Source organism: Manduca sexta, chromosome 28 (assembly GCF_014839805.1).
Source record: "Manduca sexta isolate Smith_Timp_Sample1 chromosome 28, JHU_Msex_v1.0, whole genome shotgun sequence".
Classification (NCBI taxonomy): domain Eukaryota; kingdom Metazoa; phylum Arthropoda; class Insecta; order Lepidoptera; family Sphingidae; genus Manduca; species Manduca sexta.
In genome coordinates, this window is record NC_051142.1 from 18,071,062 (window position 1) to 18,092,462 (window position 21,401).

General features: G+C 39.9%; 1 protein-coding gene across 9 annotated transcripts in view; it reads left to right on the plus strand.

Annotated features, from left to right (window-relative positions):
- Positions 1–21,295, plus strand: part of LOC115447025 (copper-transporting ATPase 2) — a 47,936-nt gene extending 26,641 nt beyond the window's left edge. For 8 of the 9 annotated variants that reach the window (XM_037444243.1, XM_037444242.1, XM_037444246.1 and 5 more), the window contains 28 exons: positions 1,890–2,007; positions 2,410–2,537; positions 2,937–3,055; positions 3,561–3,725; positions 4,059–4,144; positions 4,789–4,903; positions 6,078–6,250; positions 6,612–6,712; positions 7,135–7,263; positions 7,554–7,740; positions 7,977–8,074; positions 8,571–8,706; positions 9,203–9,343; positions 9,761–9,869; positions 10,230–10,389; positions 10,967–11,066; positions 11,416–11,616; positions 11,883–12,039; positions 13,913–14,072; positions 14,549–14,678; positions 14,937–15,072; positions 15,403–15,545; positions 15,903–15,995; positions 16,143–16,253; positions 16,524–16,673; positions 16,936–17,006; positions 17,290–17,433; positions 19,759–21,295. In XM_037444243.1, the coding sequence (XP_037300140.1) occupies positions 1,890–2,007; positions 2,410–2,537; positions 2,937–3,055; positions 3,561–3,725; positions 4,059–4,144; positions 4,789–4,903; positions 6,078–6,250; positions 6,612–6,712; positions 7,135–7,263; positions 7,554–7,740; positions 7,977–8,074; positions 8,571–8,706; positions 9,203–9,343; positions 9,761–9,869; positions 10,230–10,389; positions 10,967–11,066; positions 11,416–11,616; positions 11,883–12,039; positions 13,913–14,072; positions 14,549–14,678; positions 14,937–15,072; positions 15,403–15,545; positions 15,903–15,995; positions 16,143–16,253; positions 16,524–16,673; positions 16,936–17,006; positions 17,290–17,433; positions 19,759–19,867 (3,670 nt within the window). In that variant the 3' untranslated portion in view covers positions 19,868–21,295. Of the gene's footprint in view, positions 1–1,889; positions 2,008–2,409; positions 2,538–2,936; positions 3,056–3,560; positions 3,726–4,058; positions 4,145–4,788; positions 4,904–6,077; positions 6,251–6,611; positions 6,713–7,134; positions 7,264–7,553; positions 7,741–7,976; positions 8,075–8,570; positions 8,707–9,202; positions 9,344–9,760; positions 9,870–10,229; positions 10,390–10,966; positions 11,067–11,415; positions 11,617–11,882; positions 12,040–13,912; positions 14,073–14,548; positions 14,679–14,936; positions 15,073–15,402; positions 15,546–15,902; positions 15,996–16,142; positions 16,254–16,523; positions 16,674–16,935; positions 17,007–17,289; positions 17,434–18,286; positions 18,338–19,758 lie in introns of all 9 variants that reach the window. The other variant, XM_037444250.1, reaches the window with a different exon arrangement.
- The last annotated feature ends 106 nt before the right edge of the window (positions 21,296–21,401 follow it).

Here is a 21,401-nt window from a genome sequence, read left to right on the forward strand (position 1 = left end):
GTAGATATTCAACTGTAAAACCTCTATGATAAAGTTAACATTTGCATACACAAATATCGCCTATATATTCTCTGTTTTCTAACATATGTGACGTGAGCACTATCAATACGAACAGTGATAAGACAAGTGATCCTTAGATGGAGATAACGCACACAGTTTCTAGAGTATGACAAGGATGAGCCAGTACTAAAGCGAAAAGTCGCGGGTTCGATGAAATTTACTTTATGCGTTCATTCATATGCACGGCTACATTTCTCATGATAAATACACAACAGTAGAATAATGTCGATGTACTAAAGATTAGACCTTCGCCAGTGTCTCGCTTCTGGCGTAAAAAAGTCATTGATCACACTAACGACGTGATTAACAATTTTCAACGTTAATGCTAAGTTGATAAAGGTCGATATTCCAAACGGAAACGTTGCGGTTTTAGATTTTTCGCGCATGTTCAGACCGACACGTGAATTCGAACTGTGTGGTTGTAGAAATAAGATTGGCATTTTAGTAAAGCGGTGTGCCTAAATATTGTATTTTTTACCCACGTTCCACGGTCACAGAATTTATTTTATCTGTGTTCGGTTTTCTAATGATTTCTAGATGCGACAATTGCACACATCGCGTTAATGCGCATGCTACATGCTAAAAGTTTTCATAATTATATAAATACGACGGACTGCCGAAATGAATATCTCGGATTCAAACTGCAACCCGTGGGACACATAGCTGACTGCAGAAGTCATGTCTGTGCCCCTGGAGGGATAGGCAATGACACAGTGGGCGCGCACAACGCCGAGGTTATATCCGTCTTATAATATGACATGCACAAATTCTAAACCCGTCCATCATAAATGTTGTTTTAATACTACCTCACAAATTTCGATTGTTCGGGGCGGGCATCGCACCGGATCACCAGTTTCAAACACTGTTTTGTTTTATTGTTTCTTGTAACATTTTAAAACGGCTTCACAAACATTGTATTTCCGTGTTAATAAGTTTACATGTCTTTACAAAATATGAACATTTAATTGCAAAAATAAAGCGTAAAATTTCATGCCAATTACTGTAATGGTTTTCGAACGTGTTTTAATGACGTCATCGCGTCCTTGTATAGATTAGAATTTAGAAGCACATTGGTAATATATACGAAGCAACTTGAATATATGACAATAAAAAAAAATGCATAAATTGGGAACAAAATTATTTACGATTATTATATCAATATCAGAAAAGAAAACTTAATGTTGATTTTATTACAAATATACTATGTTAGGATCTATATTTTTTCTTTCATGAATGGTGAGAACCAGATAAAATATCTGCATACATAAAAATTTCAAACCCATTAATAATGATGTACTCGGACAGTAAATGGATACGTTTATGTACGTAATAAAATATTGAATACGTTTGTTTATAGTTTCTCAAGCTGATGTAATTTCCTAAAAGAATCTAATAATTTTCATATCATTTATAACACATTATTTATCTAAAACACCGCGTGTTATTGCCTATAGTAGAATCTAAGACCTAACAATATACACTTAGGATCGATGGCGAAAATTCACAAATCAGAATAAAGGTTGTTTGACTTACAGTATTATTAGTTAATACTATTGTGATGGGCTTATTCTTCGGGTGTTACACTCGTAACACCCGAAGAATTTTAGTAGAAGATTGCGATTGGGTTTTTGACTTTAGCTTTATAAGGAATGGCTTTATTTTGACGGTAATATTAAAAAAACCAGAATAGACTCAAACAGAAGTAGTAATAACTTAAAGAAGCAAAATTAGGTTTATTTCAAAGTCTAATATTAGTGTAAACTTAAGAAACTATTATACCATTTTTTTTTATAATGCTCGTGATGATTAACCATGATGTTGTTCCTCAGGGATTCAGCCCAGGACCTGGTGGCGGTGCGCGTGCCAATCAATGGCATGACATGCCAGTCCTGCGTCAGGAGTATAGAGGGATCCGTCAGCGAGCTGCCAGGAGTTGAGTACGTTAAGGTAATGAACATAGTTTTTAACTAGATAAAGGGAGGGGGAGATGGTAAATTACTAGATAGTAGTTTTGTCGTGCGAGACAATTATGTCTTTCTTTACAGCTATCTGGAGTAGTTCTTGAAGTAAGTGGGGAGCCGTATGGGATGGTTACTAGATGAATGCACGTATGCGTGTATTACCTTTTTTGAAGAACTGAAATAATTAGGTATTATGATTATTATTGGTACTTTGAAACTCTTTGTGTAAAGGTACCGTTTTATATATAGATTATAACTGTAGCCAAATAGCAGAGTACGAGCGCGGGTATGTCCCGATTGGAGGCACATTACAGTCTACGATGAACGACGCAAGCCATTTGTAGTATATTTTTATGTAATATTTCAACAGCGTAATTCTTTGTCCCAGGTGGAACTCTCTGAGCACGCGGGCTACTTCAGGTATGATCCGCGCGTGTGCTCCGTGGAGGCCATCCGGTCTCACATAGAAGACATGGGGTTCGAAGCGCCGAATGACTCCGGCGACGACGAAACCAGGTTAGTATGGCTGCGGTCCACTCTTGTCCCCTCTGGTCTACTAAGGTCTACTGTAAATAATCTGTGGTCATTTGTATTTATAGAGGATAGGATTTTCTACAAGGGCGTTTACAGGTGACAGAGTTCTCTTCAATGTATTATGCCTAATTGCACTAGGCTAAATTAGTGGATTGTTTTTGCGAATTTCTACCTTCAATAGGAAGTTTGGTTGAAAAAAATTGCAGTAAAAGAATATGAAACACAAAACTTTTTGAATGTAAATCTAGGAAGGATATTCTGGATATTTCGGTTTTTTCAAATTTATTATTCAAGCAATCAAGCTAGTGTGGTGGACGGAAAGACTTAACCATTAACAGCGCAAGTCCATAAGATTCATGAGCTATTATGTACCTTCCCCAGAAATCTTCTACCCCGCGACATACCAACAGATCTGCTGATAGACATGAGCGCCGGCGAGAGCGAGGTGCTGCTCAACGTGGTCGGCATGACGTGCCAGTCGTGCGTCAACACCATCGAAGGTGAGGATTATAAAATCATAGTTTATAACGTAGATTAACTGTCCTTCGACTGGGTCGAAAGACAAGGAACCCTGGCAATGGGTACCACTGGTCATAATGATTAGCAACAAGTACGTATTTGCAGTATAAATTTTGGCTGGTCTATCATTGCGCTCGTCTACCTGGACCCTCTTATCCTAGAACAGTGTAAACTTGTAACTCGGCCGCTTTACGTAATATTAGTGAACTTAGTGTGGAATAATATTCTGTATACCAATTCCTATTGTCTTAAAGGCGAGGCATGACGTTTAGTGGTTGTGACGCATTAGTAAAATAAAGTGTGTCTTAGAGAATAAGGACCCTGAGACTTAAAATGACTAGAAATTACACTGTCTAACTTCAAATCGAAATATAACGACATAAGCTCGTATAATATTGCTCCTATAACATCAGATAACGACTTAGTAGTAAGCCAAAATACATGTATATATACATAAGTATTAGCCCCGATCTTGGTTGTTCCCAGGGACCCTCAGAGAGACACCGGGAGTGTTGGAAGCCCGAGTGAACCTGTCGGAGGGCAGCGCGCGGATACGACACAATACGGAAATAACCCCGCAACAGATATCCGACGCCGTCTACTCGCTCGGCTTCGACGTCAACATAGTATCTGTCAATGGACAGACCACAGGTGAATGAGTATTGTATTAATTTTAGAGTTCCTTACTACATAAGAATAACGTGAAAAACAGTTATGAAGAGTTATTAAAATTTTGAATGCAAGAAATAATTTTGTATCATTAAGATGATCCAGGCTGGCTTGACCAGGGTGGTGTTTCTGTCTAATAAAAAACTTACGTGCTGTTATGTGCAGTCTATACGGTAATCTTATTTACCTAACTTTAATATATCCTTCTCGGATCTCCATTTTCATTTCCCCCTTTAGCCTAAACAATTGTGTGGAGAGGTTTCGAAGGATGGATTCCAATGAACATTTGCTATAGTGGCATATTATCTATTCTAGATACCAGCTCGCACAGAAGCGATCCGGAAGGCTCGGGTGACGGCGCCAAACACATATCTCCAGTGAAGAGTAGGACACAGGCCAACGTGAGTGAACTATATTGATCTTCTATCTGTTAGTTCAAAACATTTTATATAGTGCATAGTATTCAAAAGGTTTAGATCTTGTGGAATTTTAATTTCATATTTGGTGATGATAAGACGACTGAGATATCAATTTTTCAGACAATAATTAGCTTTAAAATTATGACGCAAAAAAACGCCTCAAATATGATTTAGATTGGATGAATTCCTCCTAGCTAAATTTCGACCACGGCAGGTAATCTCAACCGAGATCAACTAATTACGCACTAGATATTATAGTGCACAAATGTGTGCACAATACACAGGTGCACTCTCTGTTATTTCACTCTCATCGTCCGGTGAGACGGCAATCCGACAAAACGGTAGAGGGATCAGGCGCAGGACCAACAGCTTTACGTGCTTTCCTAGTCACGGGGATATCGCATCATCAATTTCCTAATTCTGAGCTGCGACGGAGTAATTTTTAAGATGGAATACACAGTCACAAGTATTTTTGGCCCGACCCTGGATTCGAACCCAGGATCTCAGTGCGTTAGTCGTACTCGTACCACATTATCATCATAACTATGCCATCGAGGCAGACAAAAGCATGTAGCCAGGTATAATCTAGATTATTGTAATGCTTACCGTCCGCATCCGTGCCGCAGGGCGCGGTGCAGCCGCGGGCGGAGAGCGAGGTGAGTCGGTGCACGCTGGAGGTGCGCGGCATGACGTGCGCCAGCTGCGTCGCCGCCATAGAGAAGCACTGCGCCAAGCTCTACGGTGAGTTACCGTCCGCATCCGTGCCGCAGGGCGCGGTGCAGCCGCGGGCGGAGAGCGAGGTGAGTCGGTGCACGCTGGAGGTGCGCGGCATGACGTGCGCCAGCTGCGTCGCCGCCATAGAGAAGCACTGCGCCAAGCTCTACGGTGAGTTACCGTCCGCATCCGTGCCGCAGGGCGCGGTGCAGCCGCGGGCGGAGAGCGAGGTGAGTCGGTGCACGCTGGAGGTGCGCGGCATGACGTGCGCCAGCTGCGTCGCCGCCATAGAGAAGCACTGCGCCAAGCTCTACGGTGAGTTACCGTCCGCATCCGTGCCGCAGGGCGCGGTGCAGCCGCGGGCGGAGAGCGAGGTGAGTCGGTGCACGCTGGAGGTGCGCGGCATGACGTGCGCCAGCTGCGTCGCCGCCATAGAGAAGCACTGCGCCAAGCTCTACGGTGAGTTACCGTCCGCATCCGTGCCGCAGGGCGCGGTGCAGCCGCGGGCGGACAGCGATGTAACACTAAGTGTAGGATAAGAAGAGTTAATATCCTCTTCTATCCCCCGAGGCAATTCTTGTGTGTTCTCCTCCACACCGAAGGCACGCCCATATACGGGTGGATATTTGGCGCGGTTCTAGGGTCACAACTAATTATGTATACCTCATGACTGCCAATTCGCTTTTAGGCCTATGAGGGCTAGCAAACATTTCTTGACCTTCTCCCCTCCTCCCGTCCCAAGTGGGTTCCTTCACTCTCACCCACACTCCCTTCTCCAGATATCATCTAACTTTCCTCCAGGTCCCTGCTGTCGCTAACCCAGCGGATTCCAGTGTCCCAATTGCAGGTTTCCCCCGGTGGTGACTGGGAGCTGCCGTACCCAAAAAAAACATCTCTTCTATGATGTGTCTATCTAGTTTCAGGCAAAAATTTCAAGACAAGACAAATCAAATATTTTGAATCTAAAAATAAGATTTATCTTAATTGAATCTAAAACCTTACCAGGTTAACAATCTAAGCTAGATAACAATCGCCCTCTACTCAGATTAAACCGAACATAACAATCTAAGCTAGATAACAATTGCCCTCTACTCAGATTAAACCGAACATAAATTAATTACTCCTCCCCTCCAATTAATTCCATATACTTTATCATTTTAAATAACATTTAATCACCTTACACCCATTTCCAATTGAACAGGCGTCCAGTCAATCCTGATAGCTCTACTGGCAGCGAAAGCGGAAGTGAACTACGAGCCCCGCAAGATCTCGGCCGAGGACATCGCGCACAGCATCACCGAGCTGGGCTTCCCCACCGAGGTGATCAGCGATCGAAGTCGGGATAGTGATGGGCATCGGGAAATACAGGTTCATGTGAGTATGGACATATGGATATATTTTAGTCAGTTTTTCGATGCCATAACACTTGCTGTTGGTTAGAATACATGTATCCACCAAGTTAAAGTGTAAAATCCAACACAGTGGGCCATGCAACGGATCATATTCCGGTTTCAACCTGTATATAACTGGTTTCGAACAAGCCGCAATTATCGTGTAGATAGGCGAGGGATAAACAGCTCTCTGCTATTAATACTAAATCGATTACCACTCCAATTAATATCAATTGCATTGCAACCATACTAATGTGCTAAATTAAATAAAAAACCTTATCCATCCTTCTGGCTCCGTCCCATGACGATTAAAGAATTAATTGGCATTTATCGTCTTGTTCCAGATCAAAGGCATGACGTGTGCGTCGTGCGTCAACAAGATCGAGAAGAGTGTACTTAAGCTGACCGGCGTCGACTCCTGCGCCGTCGCGCTTACAACTAGCAAGTGAGTATTGAGGGATACCACCAAAGGTACAAGTAACAGCTCAGCCAGGGAGGCGAGGCATATAGGACAAGTTTTAATTGCTGGCAATTATCTTGAACATACAGCCGCGTGGTGGGGAAGTATGTGAAGAGAATCCAAAAATCCTCCATCCCTTGATATCACGTGATAGTATGCCCAAGTTGTTTGGGGATTTTGTACGCTAAGAAAAGGGGTTGGTTAAGACCAGTAAATATTCTTGAGTCGAGATAAATCGTGGCATAGTTGTGATTGTTGATGAAATAAGACATCTTACTCAAAATTTGGTAGTCACGATACACAATTCAATTTTTAATAATGTACCCGCCAGACTGAATGTCACTGTCTCGTCGGACATTGTAAATTATTTATAGAGTGTAATATTGATCTTGTTTGTTTGTTTCCAGAGGCAAGATAAAATACAACACGTCGCAGATCGGTCCGCGCACGATCTGCGACGCCATCAACAGCCTCGGGTTCGAGGCCAGCGTCGCCAGCGCGCACAACCGCGGCGCCTGCAACTATCTCGAGCACAGGTACACGCAGCGTCACACTAGCTTTATAGCTATCAATACTAGATACTAGATATTTATGATATATACTATACTAGATATACCTGGAACGCTGAATAATCCCTCAGGATATCCCTATCCAAAGCGAGTAAATGATTAACAATGACTACCCACATGAGTTCGAAGTATCAGTGTATGGTTCGTGGTTGGAATGAATCGCCTATGCCTCAACATTCCGTTTTACATAAATACCGAGATATCGATTTCTCGAGAACGATTTAATCGATTTTAAAAATCGTTTCTCACTTCCCCAGGGAAGAAATAAAGAAGTGGCGCAACGCGTTCCTGATCTCATTAATATTCGGCGCGCCGTGCATGGCCGCCATGGCGTACTTCATGTCGATGATGTCGCACGGACACAGCGCGCGCGACATGTGCTGCGTGCTGCCCGGCCTCAGCCTCGAGAACCTCATCATGATGCTGCTCGCCACGCCCGTGCAGGTCAGTAGGGGGGGCAGGTGGGGAGAGAGAGAGTCTTCTATTCCACCATATCGTCTGCAGACAAACTTCCTTAATTCTGTTTAGCTTCTGGCCATATGGCAAGACGTATTGGTCGTGAAGCGAAAGGTCGCACGTTTATATCATCAGTTAATAAGGTTAATTTAAAGAAAATATCTTTGTCATTCAGTCTGTCTCAACATTAGTATGGTATAATGTCGATTGTCTATATTGAACAGTTCGTGGGCGGGTGGCACTTCTACAAGCAAGCGTACAAGGCGCTGCGACACGGCACCTCCAACATGGACGTGCTTATCTCCATGACCACCACCATCAGGTGAGTCAGCTCAACTACATACTAATCAGTTTAGCTATACTAAGATAGTTTTAATTTTCATTATGTTTTCCATTTGAATTATGAATACTATACGAAGATTGACTCTTAGACTATCAATTAAAGTCATAAGTCGATATAAGAAATGGAATAAATCGAAATATTAGTTAAGTTAGAAGTTATGACAAGTATTATAAATTTATTCAACCTAAAAAAGGGAAAAACATATTTATGTTATTTTGCAATCTCTACACGTGAATTAAGTAAGTCGCTGCCGGGGGATTCAAAAAAGGATTGATTAAAAATCTATTTTTTTAATAGTATTTATAACTAGCGACTTGATCAAAGGTTGACCAAAATCGACAATTCTGTGATCACGTAGACTAGAGCTCGTAGTTCGTGATGCAGCGTCAGTATCTCGGCATCGTACCAATTTGTATTTGTTCACGCGCGGTTGTTTGAGAAGATGTAATATATGAGGTGTGTCGCATGTCGGCAGCTACGTGTACTCGCTGGGCGTGGTGGCGGCGGCGATGGCGGCGCGGCAGGACGCGAGCCCGATGACGTTCTTCGACACGCCGCCCATGCTGCTCGTGTTCGTGTCGCTCGGCCGCTGGCTCGAGCACATCGCCAAGGTACCTCCGTCCAGTCACATTGTTGTGCTCGGGCCACACTCTACTATGTAGTTTTATATGGCCTTTGCAAAGTTCCCCTACTGCACCTGATCGTATGAGGAATAGGGTTCAGTGGTAACTGATAAAAGATGATTACCAGGTATGCACAATAACTAACAGCCATTTCTAATAAACGATCCCAATCTAAATATTCAATCCAAATATGTATCCAAAATTAAGTTATTTTCAATTATATCAAAAAAAATATCTAATTGGTAAATTTTTGAGATAGATCGAAAAAAGTGATTGGAATCATTCATTGAAAATGGCGGTAAGTGATAGTGCCAAACGATTAAAAACTACCCTCTCTTGCCATTACACTTTTCCTCCCTAATGATTACCAATATAATCAAGTTGTTTGGTTCTATGGATATTCATGAGCAGTGGATCAATTCTTATCAAGAAGGTGGTAATACACTTACTTATTTCCCTATAATAATAACAAATCGATTTCCAGGGTAAGACATCAGAAGCATTATCCAAGTTGTTGTCGTTGAAGCCGACGGAAGCCGTGCTCGTGACCCTGGACGAGCACGGGAACCAGGTCAGCGAGAAGAACATACCCGTAGACCTGGTGGAACGTGGTGATGTACTCAAGGTACGTAAAAATCATAACATTTTATATTCGACTGGATGTGTAATGGGCCTATATAACTATGTAATTCGTTTATGATTTAAGTAATAAACTGTATCTTCAAGCCTTCGGACGTTTTCAATTACTATCATTTAATCCGCATTGTACAATAGATCGACAGGAGCGTAGTCAGGATCCCTTCCCACCTCTCAGTTTAAAGTTGGTTCAATCCATACCTATTATCATCATCAGCCACATTCAATCCACGTCTGAACTCAGGCCTCCCGTAAAGATTTCCATACGGACCTGTCAAATATGGCTTTCATTTAACGGGTTCACGACTATGCATAAAGGAAATTTACTATAGTTATTTTAGCCATTGATATCCAGGAGATTATGGTGAGGGTAGAAGTCATAAATAACCTGCTTCTTTATCTCCAGGTGGTGCCCGGCGCCAAGATCCCGGTGGACGGCAGAGTGATCTCCGGACAGAGCACCTGCGACGAATCTCTCATCACCGGCGAGTCTATGCCTGTTGCTAAGACCAAAGGTATTATCACCACCTGTTATATTGAGCTGCTTTTATGGGACAGTAATGAAGGGTCAATGCGACAAATTATTTCAAACTTATTGTAGAGAAGTTAAACCTTGGTTTTTATAATCGTCTATCTAGCCAGGTTATCCAGGCCTAGGCATTACGTATCTATTAATTAAATCGTGCTACCTACCAGGAATTTTAAACCATGATATCGTCATTCATAGCCCACATACACTGCCAATAGACCAATGAAAAAATTTAACACATTTAAGTATTCTATGAGAATTGTATAACTGAAAAGGAACTTTACGAACACAGATATACAATAATTTGTTGTATAACACGGTAACATACTCGTGCCGGTACCCGCAGACTCGCTGCTGATCGGCGGCAGCATCAACCAGCACGGCGCGCTGGTGATGCGCGCCACGCACACGGGCGAGGCGTCCACGCTGGCGCAGATCGTGCGCCTCGTGGAGGAGGCGCAGGCCAGCAAGGCGCCCGTGCAGCGCCTCGCCGACACCATCGCCGGGTGAGCGCCACCCTACTCCATCCACAGCGCAGTCCTTATCTGCGATCACATGTCGAGAATAAACTAAATTAGACAAAACTCTTGGTTCAAGTCCAACGTAACGGCAGTTTAAACATGCGATTGGGATCGTTTATTGTGTTTGAAAGTAGTTTGAGTTAAGTTGGCCTAGGATTATTAACCAATAGAATCAAACAAAATGAAGTTAAGTATCATCGGGTTACAACAAGGTTGTGTTTCAAAATGAAATACATTAAAATCTTTAATAGTTCAACATCACCGCTTTAGAGAATAGTCTCATGAAATCATAATATTTACGTCTTTTCTAGCGACTAACTCCAATTCTTCCACTTTTTTGAACTATCCAAAATTAACATTTTGCAAATCTCGTATTCCGCAGCTTTCACCCCTAGTTATTTATTTATTAGTGTAAAGTACATATAATATTATAACAAATAATGGCTTAGTCTAACTAATTGTGCTAGTATTGGCTATATGATAATCCGGCTGATATTTAAGAAAAAAATCTGAGCTATAATCACCAGTGAACTGTGTGCTAATACCGGGTTGTGTGCGATAGGTACTTCGTGCCGCTGGTGGTGTTCCTGTCGCTGCTGACGCTGGTGTGCTGGATCATCAGCGGCGCGCTCGACGTCGACAGGATAAAAGCCATCACGCCGGTAAGCGTTGTACATACTAGTGGAAACATCGTAAATAATACCAACACTAATACATATATTTTGTATTGTATGTATGGGCGACAGAGGGAGGTTGGGTAAACAATAATTAAAATTTGAAGTAGTATAACATTTAGAATTTATTAGAAATGCTATAGACTGACCCTACAAATAGATTTTATGTGAATTGCCGATGACATCTTGGTAATAAGGTATAAGCGCTTATAAAAATATCTTGATAACATGAAGTTAGCCACGTAATGAACTTTTTGTGTTATAACAAGATAGCTGCTTTTACAGCCTCCAGAAAAATTCACCCTGTATAAACAAGTGATTGAACACCCTGTTCCAGGAGATATATCTGAACGCGGGCTACTCGGACTGGGAGCTGATTATCCAGACGGCGTTCCACTTCGCGCTGTCGGTGCTGGCCATCGCGTGCCCCTGCGCGCTGGGGCTGGCCACTCCCACCGCGGTCATGGTCGCCACTGGGGTCGGCGCCAAGATGGGCCTGCTCATCAAGGGAGCCGAGCCACTCGAGAATGCTCATAAGGTATGAATGCTCTTTACTGCACAATTGTTTGTTATCCTAAATAGTGAAAAAGAAAAGAAGTTACAAAACTATGCTATTTTGTAGATGGGAAAAGATTGTCGGAGGTCAATTGATAGTTCGACAGAAGATTCAGAGATAGGTTTTTTCTCATCTGATTGCTTAACTTGTACCTGACAGTGCTAAATAAGTAAATACAACAAGAATTAAAGAATAAATTAGTGTATGAATGTCTATCGCTATCCTAATCTTCCTGCCGTATCTCGCAGGTGAAAACAGTGATATTCGACAAGACGGGCACGATCACCCGCGGCTGCACGCGCGTCGGCAAGCTGTGCCTGCTGACGGGCGAGCCCGCCAGTCTGCCGCACGTGCTCGCCAGCCTGCTCGCCGCGGAGATCAACTCCGAACACCCGGTGGCTTCAGGTGACGACACACACTTAGTACTCATGTCAGTCTGGGCAACTAGTGAGGAGCTCGACACACTCGATAGTACAGTCAGCAACAGAAGTCGTTGAACATAATTTGTTTCCAATATTTCCTAATCATTATCATTTACCATAAGTTGCTGATTAATTTAAAAACAAAACAACTTGTCATAATTGAACTACAAAAGTAGCTGAACGCTGTCAAACCATTAACTGCTAAACATTACTAGCGACAATTTTTATGATCTGTAATATATACAAATGTGGCTGAAATTAGCAAATTCTTTGTTTTATATACAAGCTTTTTTCTATTCGTTAAATTGAACCCATCAAGCTTCAAGACACCAATATCGCGAAGCGCAGCGCACCGCGTTTTTTTACTATCAAAACATTGTCGAATAAATACAACAGTCCAGGATGTTATTTAAATTGTTATTTTATAACATACTAGCTTTGGCTCGCTACTCTGCCCGCGTGAAAAAGTTTTTCAAAGATAAAAGTCGTGCTTTATATTTACCCTGGATAGAAAGTAGCGTGTAGGGCTTAAGAGTAATGTAGCTTCCTATTAGTGAAATATTTTCAAAATCAGTTAAGTAGTTCCTGAGTTTAGCGCATTCAAAGAAACAAACCCTTTAGGTTTATATAATAGTATATATTGAAGTTAATAACCAAAATTATAAATTTTTAAGTATGAACAAAACATCATAATATATTAGAAAGTAATATTATAACATTAATAGAAATAGGTTAATTACATTTTAAACATCCTATTTTATAGAGCACTGGCCGGTTTAAAAAATTTTTCGGGCTAAAGTTTTCCCTTATAAAAGTCACGCTATATATTTTCCCGTAAGCCTATGTTCTTCCCAGGGTCTCAAACTGTCCCCATACCAAATTTCATCTTAATACGTTGGGTAGTTTTTGAGTTTAACACGTTCAGGCAGACAGATGCAGCGGGGGACTTTGTTTTATTATATATTTATGTAGAACTTTTTAAGAGGAACTATCCCGTCATACATCATTGTTGCATAACTTTAACCGTTTAAGCAGCGCACGCAACAGAAGCTCTCAAAACTAATAAATTTTGCCCGTTTTGCAACATGTTTCATTACTGCTCCGCTCCTATTGGTCATAGCGTAATGATATATAGCCTATAGCACTCCACTAACAAAGGGTTATCCAACACAAAAATATTTTTGCAGTCTATTCCGGTAGTTCCTGAGATTAGCGCGGTCAAACAAACAAACAAACTTTTCAGCTTTATATAATAGTATAGAAGTATAGATTCAATATTGAGATTCATCAACTAATGCATTGTCAAGTTATAAAATGTTTAGCGACTTTTGTAACATTGAAATGATAACCTTAATCTGTACTCGTCTTTGGTAAGTGATTTGTGGTCCGTTTCAATGTTCAGGTGTTTTGTAAATTAGTATTTGTTCATCGACTTTTGTTGCTGATCGTACAATAATGCTTGTTTAATGGTTTGAAAATGTGTGCGAGTTATATGAAATTAATACTACGTAACTAATGGATAACTAAGTCTACTAATCTCAGCATGGCTGTTATGAAATGAGTATGTTTTGGAATGTTTAATTTAAAAATAATATTTATTGTTAAAATTTATAACAAAATTGGTTCAGCTTGATTACTGTCTAGTATATGTATGAAACCCAGCCGGCGCTGATTTACAGCCACTCCTAGTCTCATTGGTATAAGGCGAGGTGCTTAGAAGTTAGAAATAACTGTTCTAGTATTAATTAGAAATTTAATATTTTACCTCTTCTCCCATCCAAGTTTTGGGTATTTTATACCCGCTCCTGGTTAGAGTTCGATGTGAAGCCGCTGTAGCCTTGTCGTTCTGCCCGCAGCGATCGTGCAGTGGTGCTCGGCGGTGCTGGGCGGCGCGAGCCCGCTGCAGTGCTCGGGCTTCGTGGCGGCGCCGGGCTGCGGCCTGCGCGCCAAGCTCAGCGCTGCGCACGCGCAGGTGCCGCACGTGCCCGAACTCGCCAACCTCATCAACCAGGCCAGGCAAGTGTCGGGGGCTTTCTGACTACTTTATTCATTGTCAAACGCAACACTAAACCTGTTTCTATTTATGATTTTTACAGTTCCATTATCAAAAGGTACCAACTTGATCTAATATTTTTTTAATAAGTTATTGTTTTTTATAAATAAACTAGCGACCCGCCCCGACTTCGCACGGGTGCAATATTTCTCCACTATTTAAAGGAAGTTATTATACATATAAATCTTCCTCTTAAATCACTCTATCTATTAAAAAAAAACCCCATCAAAATCCGTAGCGTAGTTTTAAAGATTTAAGCACACATAGGGACAAAGAAAGCGACTTTGTTTTATACTATGTAGTGAAGTATCGTGGATTTGGAATATATTTGACACAGATAGAGAGAGATAGTGATACCTGAATTCTCCGAAAGAACTTTGACAAGTGCAGAGCGGCGGGTAATAAATAACTCATTAAGAAGTAGATGATATTGTTGCAGGGAGGGCAGCTCGTTCACGCTGCAGGGCGTGCCGGTGGAGGTGGTGGCGGGCGGCGGCGACGCGGCGCTGAGCTCGGCGCAGGCCGCCGCGCGCCTGCAGCGCCTCATCGGACCCGACCCCGCGCGACAGGTGAGGGCCGCGTGGCTACAACTGTATGATATATTGGATGTCTATCAATATAGCTGTCTTTTTTATTTCTTTTGTAATAAGAAATAAGAGAACCTTTTCCTTTTAGAAGTCTCATAAGAATGGAGTTCTTTGCCCTTTCTGTGTTTTTTTTTCTACGACAATAACAAGATAAGCGCGTCAATCTTGTTATAGTATGCGCCTAGCCGTAAAAAATAGCAATTTATTTCCTTTATAATATCGTTTGATTATTTATTCTAGGATGAAGAACAAATAATCCTAATAGGTAACCGGGAGTGGATGTCTCGTAACGGAGTGCCGGTGCCGCGGAGGGTGCAGGAGGCGCTGCAGCAGGATGAGGACCTCGGCAGAACTGCTGTCCTCGCCGCTATCAATGGTAGGTAGTCGACATGAAGAAAAACCCACTTGATGATTTAATTGTCAACCAGATAAAGTATTGATTGACTATAGATGATTATCCCTCACCAGTCGAAACAATTATGCCGGCATGTTCTAAATAGAAATATCCAGACTGATCCCGGAACGCGACATACTTACTTGGATTATTAATGCGGGTTTTAAACCTCTCGTACGATGGTCTTTATCCGGGCGGATACAAACATTTAATTATTAGCAATTCACCTGGTAATGAGAGATAAAAAAATCATCCCTAATCATTCAATTGCCTATACCACATGAGCCTATGTTAGAAATCCTTTCCCACCAGATCAGCTAGTGTGCACGATCGGCGTGGCGGACGAGGTGAAGCCCGAAGCCCACCTGGCGGTGTACTGCCTCAAGAAGATGGGGCTCAAGGTGTGCCTGCTCACTGGAGACAATAGGAAGACCGCCGTGGCCATCGCCAGACAGGTGAGGACTGGCTACGTGGAAGTGGAGATTAGGGGCACAATGACTTTAACCCACCATGAATGGTATATTTCAATTATCGGAGTCCAAATTTACGGATTAAAGACCTCTAATCTAAAACCACGACTCGTAGGTACTATTATCGCTTTGGGCTACTAGAAACAAAGACGAAAAAGTATAGGTATTTTATAAGCCTCTGCGGCGAAATGTTAAATTAATTATTTGACTATAGTTCTGTGTGCAAATAGTTCCATTGCAGTACAGTCCCAATTATTATTTTGTTGACAAAAGTATACCAAATTTAAAATTTTGATGAAAATTATAAAGCAAATCTTTGATTATAATTAATATTCATTTTAGGTGGGAATCAACAAAGTGTACGCGGAAGTGTTGCCCTCACACAAAGTGGCTAAAATACAGAAACTTCAAGAGGAAGGACAGAAAGTCGCCATGGTGAGTTCTTTAACTGACCAAAGGTTTTTAGGCATTAATTGGTGACATTCAAGTTTTCACGTTATCAGAGTGGCATGTGTAACAGACTTAACAGTATTGATTTCATGTTCATGGAGCAGCGGTTAATTATTTTGTGATAATCGGTAGGTAGGAGATGGCGTGAACGACTCGCCGGCGCTTGCGCAGGCTGACGTGGGCATCGCTATCGCCAGCGGAACCGACGTTGCTGTGGAGGCTGCCGACCTTGTGCTCATGAGGGTGAGTGTACTATAATTATCACTTTAGAATTCGTTAGATCTCTCGTAAGCAAGAGTGCATTGTAAGTTTCATGGCTTTGCTAACATTTGTTGCTGTCTATATATCATTTGGGTTTAAGGAATATTTAACTTTAATAATTCAGATCTCAAGTGACCCGTAACGTCATTTTCAACTTCTAATCATAAAATCGTTTCCTACTAGTACTAACACCTCATATCTCAGTTGACCAATATGTGCCTTCCGGCTATATAATAACGTCCCTATTCCCAGAACGACCTGCTGGACGTGGTGGCGTGCCTGGAGCTGTCGCGCACGACGGTGCGGCGCGTGCGGCTCAACTTCCTGTTCGCGTCCGTGTACAACCTGCTCGGCATCCCGCTCGCCAGCGGAGCCTTCGCCATGCTAGGCCTGCAGCTACAGGTAACGACAACGAGCTGGTTAGCGAGGATAGAGATACTGGGATCTTAAAAATTATGACACTGGTGTTATAAGTTCCTTACCATCACTGATAGCTATAGGGTGTTGAAAAAATAACTTTTCATTTTTGGTCAGTAGCAGTCACAGACCTAGTATATCCCAAAGGCAACACACCCACAATTTACTTCAACTAGTTATAATCAGATGATTGAAGTGATACCTGTTTGTTAGAACACTCTGTATAAAATTTAATGTTTTTTTTCAGCCGTGGATGGCGTCGGCCGCGATGGCGATGAGTTCTGTCTCTGTCGTGTGCTCAAGTTTATTGCTCAAAACGTAAGTATTAACTACAGGTTGGCAGCTTCACGGTGAGATAGCGATCGATCATTTGCCAAAAGTGTTGACGGGGTTAATACGAATAGTGGACTTTTGGGTTTACCAGTGAAAACTATATTATAAAACAGGCCAGTAAGCGACATAACAGTATCTCAAAAGTATATGCATACTGTACGATATTTATGAACAGATGAAATATATTTTCTATGAAAAGACAATAAGGCTTGCTTTCTTAAAATCCCATGTGTTAGGCTGAAGGCAATAATCAATAATATATCAACAGCTTCAAGAAACCAACGATAGAACAGCTTAGAACGGCAGAGTACCTACAATCAGTGCACCTGGAAGACTTGGACTCCGTCTCGGTCCACAGAGGACTCGACGAGAGGGTGGACCCCGCCGAGAGAGGCGCCTCTCCGCTAGCCAAGTGAGTATAGGATGCTCATAAACAAATCTGACTTAGGATACAGCCTGTATATGGAAAATTCAAGCTTAAATATTGTTAGCAACTCCTGTAAACAAAGGAAGAATAATTATATAGGATGGTTACAAAAATAGGGAAAATATTAATACAATACAAGAGAATAATTTTTAATATATCACATGACTGAAATGTACAGGATGATGCATTTGGTATATTTTAACCACATACAAGAACTATTATGGATTTAGTTTTAATGATGGAACTTTAATACTGGATATATTCATATTGTGACTAAAACCAATTTATTTAAAATAGAATTTATTATTAACCAGACATTTAAAGGTGTACATGAGGAAAATTAGGTTTTCATTATACTGTAACCTAATCTAATGCTTTCTTTATCTCTAAGGGAACAATGGTATTTATATTCTTATGTGAATTAAACGATTTCTTGCAATTACTTTATGTCAATGCTCGTATAAATAGTGACATAATATTGCTGTACCGAAAATGGTAACAATCTTCGAATAATTTTCTACACCAGTGCCAGATGCCTTGCAGTAATGGGTTCTAAAACTTGTCACTATTTTAAGGCATACAACTGTTACTTATCTCTATGTTAATGTCCAATTCATAGGTTCTCAACATTTTATTACAAGGTAGTATATTTTGTACATTTTTGTAAATAAATTATTTTAATAACAGATCTAGTTAATTTCAATTTTTTAATTAAATCTGTATAATAATAGAGATTTTCTAGCTATTTACGTAAAAAACACCTATTAATTGGATAAATGTTGAGAACCTCTTCTCCAGCTGTCTCTCTCTAACACACGTTGTCTCTTTCGCACGCTAGCAAGAAGAGCGAGTCGTGGCGGTCCGCAATATTAAAGGTGTAACACTTATGGTGTGTAACGCATTCCTTATTTGCCGTGTATGTCTGTGTGTCACCACTGATCATGGGAGTAATGTGGGGGGCGCACGGGATAAAAACATGTAAAAAAAAAGGATTTTTTTTTATAAAAAAAGAAAAAAACAATAAACCCAGCTTTTGCTTGTGCTATCAGATAGTACAATTTAAGAACCTAGAAATGTGCATTTTCTATGAATAACCACAACGCAATGACGCATCGTCTGATATTATGGGTTTAATTATAATTGATCATTAAATTTAATGATGTAAAATCAGACGATCCACTTATAATTTTGCCGGCTTAGTAAAGAAAATTGCTATGATAATATTCTGTTAAAAAAAATATAATTATTAATTATCTGATTTATGCAATTCAATGGTTTAGTTATGTATATGAATTATTTTAAAAAGTTAATTTTATTATTTTCTATTTTCTTTGATGAAATTCCGTGCGCCGTTACTACAGTTTTCTTTTTGTTTGCATCACCAAATTCTTTTTGTTTCGTCATCGCATATTGTGTATGTCCTTGTTGTGTCCTTGCATGTATTTTTTTCATTTCCGAACAGTATTGTAAGAAGCTGATCACGTGAGACATGCCCATATTTTTTGAGTTATGCATGTCTGTGTCGTTCTTTTGATGTATTTAAGGTTTTCTTTTTTTAAGCATGTTGTTGATTTAAGTGCCTACTAAACAGAAGCAAAAGTTTCTTGGCTATACAATATACAGTCATGTTGTGAAATGGTACCAGATTCAGTCTACAACCATCATAGTGGCCCGCTCAGAAGTCGTGTTTTGTTTACTCAGTGTGTATTCAGTTGTCTGATTGGCATAATAGGCTAGTTGACTCTGTTAAAGTAGGTCTTAAATTAATAATAATTGTTCGATTACAAAAAAAAATATGACCATATTTTTGGGACCTATAAAACCGAATCTCTTTATTGTAATAAGTTTAGTTTTCATAAACAGGCAAAACGCTGCTAGCCATAATAATCTATAGACTATAGATTATCGCTGCTGTGACGTCATACGACTTGTAAACAAGCTTAATATTTTTACAATGATAAACGGATGTTAATATAATTTTTTTTATTTAAATTGTGCCGACATCTTGTACTTTTATTAAATGAAATCGACGTATTGTGGTTTTGTTAATCAGGCTACAGGAAGTACAAGTATATTGGGTCAAATTTGATGAGTCAAATAGCCTATTCTAGTGACAATAGTAACACAACGTTTGCCGTGGTTTGACATATTCTACTATACTCCGCTGATGAACATTATATCATGACGAGTATGGTCAAAATGCTGACTAATATATAATAAATAAAAATGTTTAATCAATATAATTTATGCACTAAAAAGCATAAACAATTTTGATTAGACTTCTTACACATAATTTGTTTTTTCCTATAGATTTTTCAATAGAACCAAATCTAACGAGGGTTGCCTCCTGCAAGAGGATGATGACTTGATGACGGTGTCGTTTATCCCGAAGCGCGAGGAGGGCAGCATCAACGCGTGAAGACTGATCAGTACAGGCCGGCGCGGCGACTGCAACTGACGATAGTTGTTACTGTACTTACCATCGCTATTATAATGTAGAGGTCCGGAGCTTCTATAGTTACGATTATACTTCCTTACACGGCACAAACAAGACAATTGCGAGTTGTCAAAGTTTTGTCAATCTTTTAAGTTTTTAGCGATGGACCAGTTATATTTATATCCAGTTTTGTAAGCATTTATAGTAATGTTCTTTTGTATTATTTGTATTGCTCTTGTCCTGTATCCAGTAATGGACATTAATGGGATATTTAAATATATTCAATGTACAGACTCAATTTATATTTTTTATAATGTATATACGCTTTTGTACGTCTATATATTTCCTAGTTTCTGGAGTAGATGGTACAAATTTTGAACAGGGGTATGACCCCAATAATATTCCTTGCTTCGTCACTGAAGAGCGCTAATATTTTTATAACTGAATTAGATAAAATTACACACTGAACCGTAAGATCAAGAGACATTTGTTTAAATTTGGCAATATTGTGTACAGTAATCTAGTGCGCTAAAAAATCTCTGGCACAAAAAACGATACTGTTTTAATTCAATTATATACATACATACATACTCTGCCTATCCCTTAAGAATTAAAAACATAATTTTGTGTATAAAACTAAAGTCTAATAATATTCCAAAGCGTTGTTCCTCTTGAAGTGACGAAATTTAGTTACCAGTGTAGTTTTGTGCTATTGCATTAAATGTATTGTAACAGTTACAATGTAAAATAGTTTTATGAACGGGAAAAGGCATTTCCTGGAATATACAAGCTTCTTAGTCGCTCAAGATATATTTTAGAATCAAAGTACCAAATAGCGAATTAGTATATGTAATTAAAACAGACTTAAAGCCCAAATCCGAACAGCCTTGGGCATTCGTTCCATACATTTACTGCGCATGAGTTACGTTAGATATATGAATAATTTGTTTAGAAAATCTACTTTAGATGTTTTTGAAAAAATTTAAAGTACCAAAATATCCTTTATTGAGTTGTCGTATCAAATAGTGTTGGTTGCAAATTAAAATGATGTGTGGCTTTTATTATGAATTTAATGAAACAATATCCGCATTATAAAAAAAATTAAACCAAAGTAAAAATAATATTGTAAGAATATTTTTTTATTTTTCTGTTTTGCTGGGGGGAGCACCTAAAAATTCAGAATATTATATTCCTTTCATAGCATGTGTATTCCAGGCTTACAGAAGGAATTATGTACCTTATAAATATAAATAAAAAAATGTATTTAGTCTGAGAGGACCTCAATGATAATTCAAGATGGCGGACGAAGGGCACGGAGGCTCTAGGAATGAATATCGAATATCAATAAAGATTGTAATTATTACTGTATAAAATATTTTTATGTTTTCGAATAAAACAAAATTATTGATATTTGTCTGCTTTCTTTGTACGGGATGTTTGGTTATGATGTGAAATATTTTAAAGGAATAGTTATTATTTTGGAATACATATCATATGAATTAAAATATTTCACCAT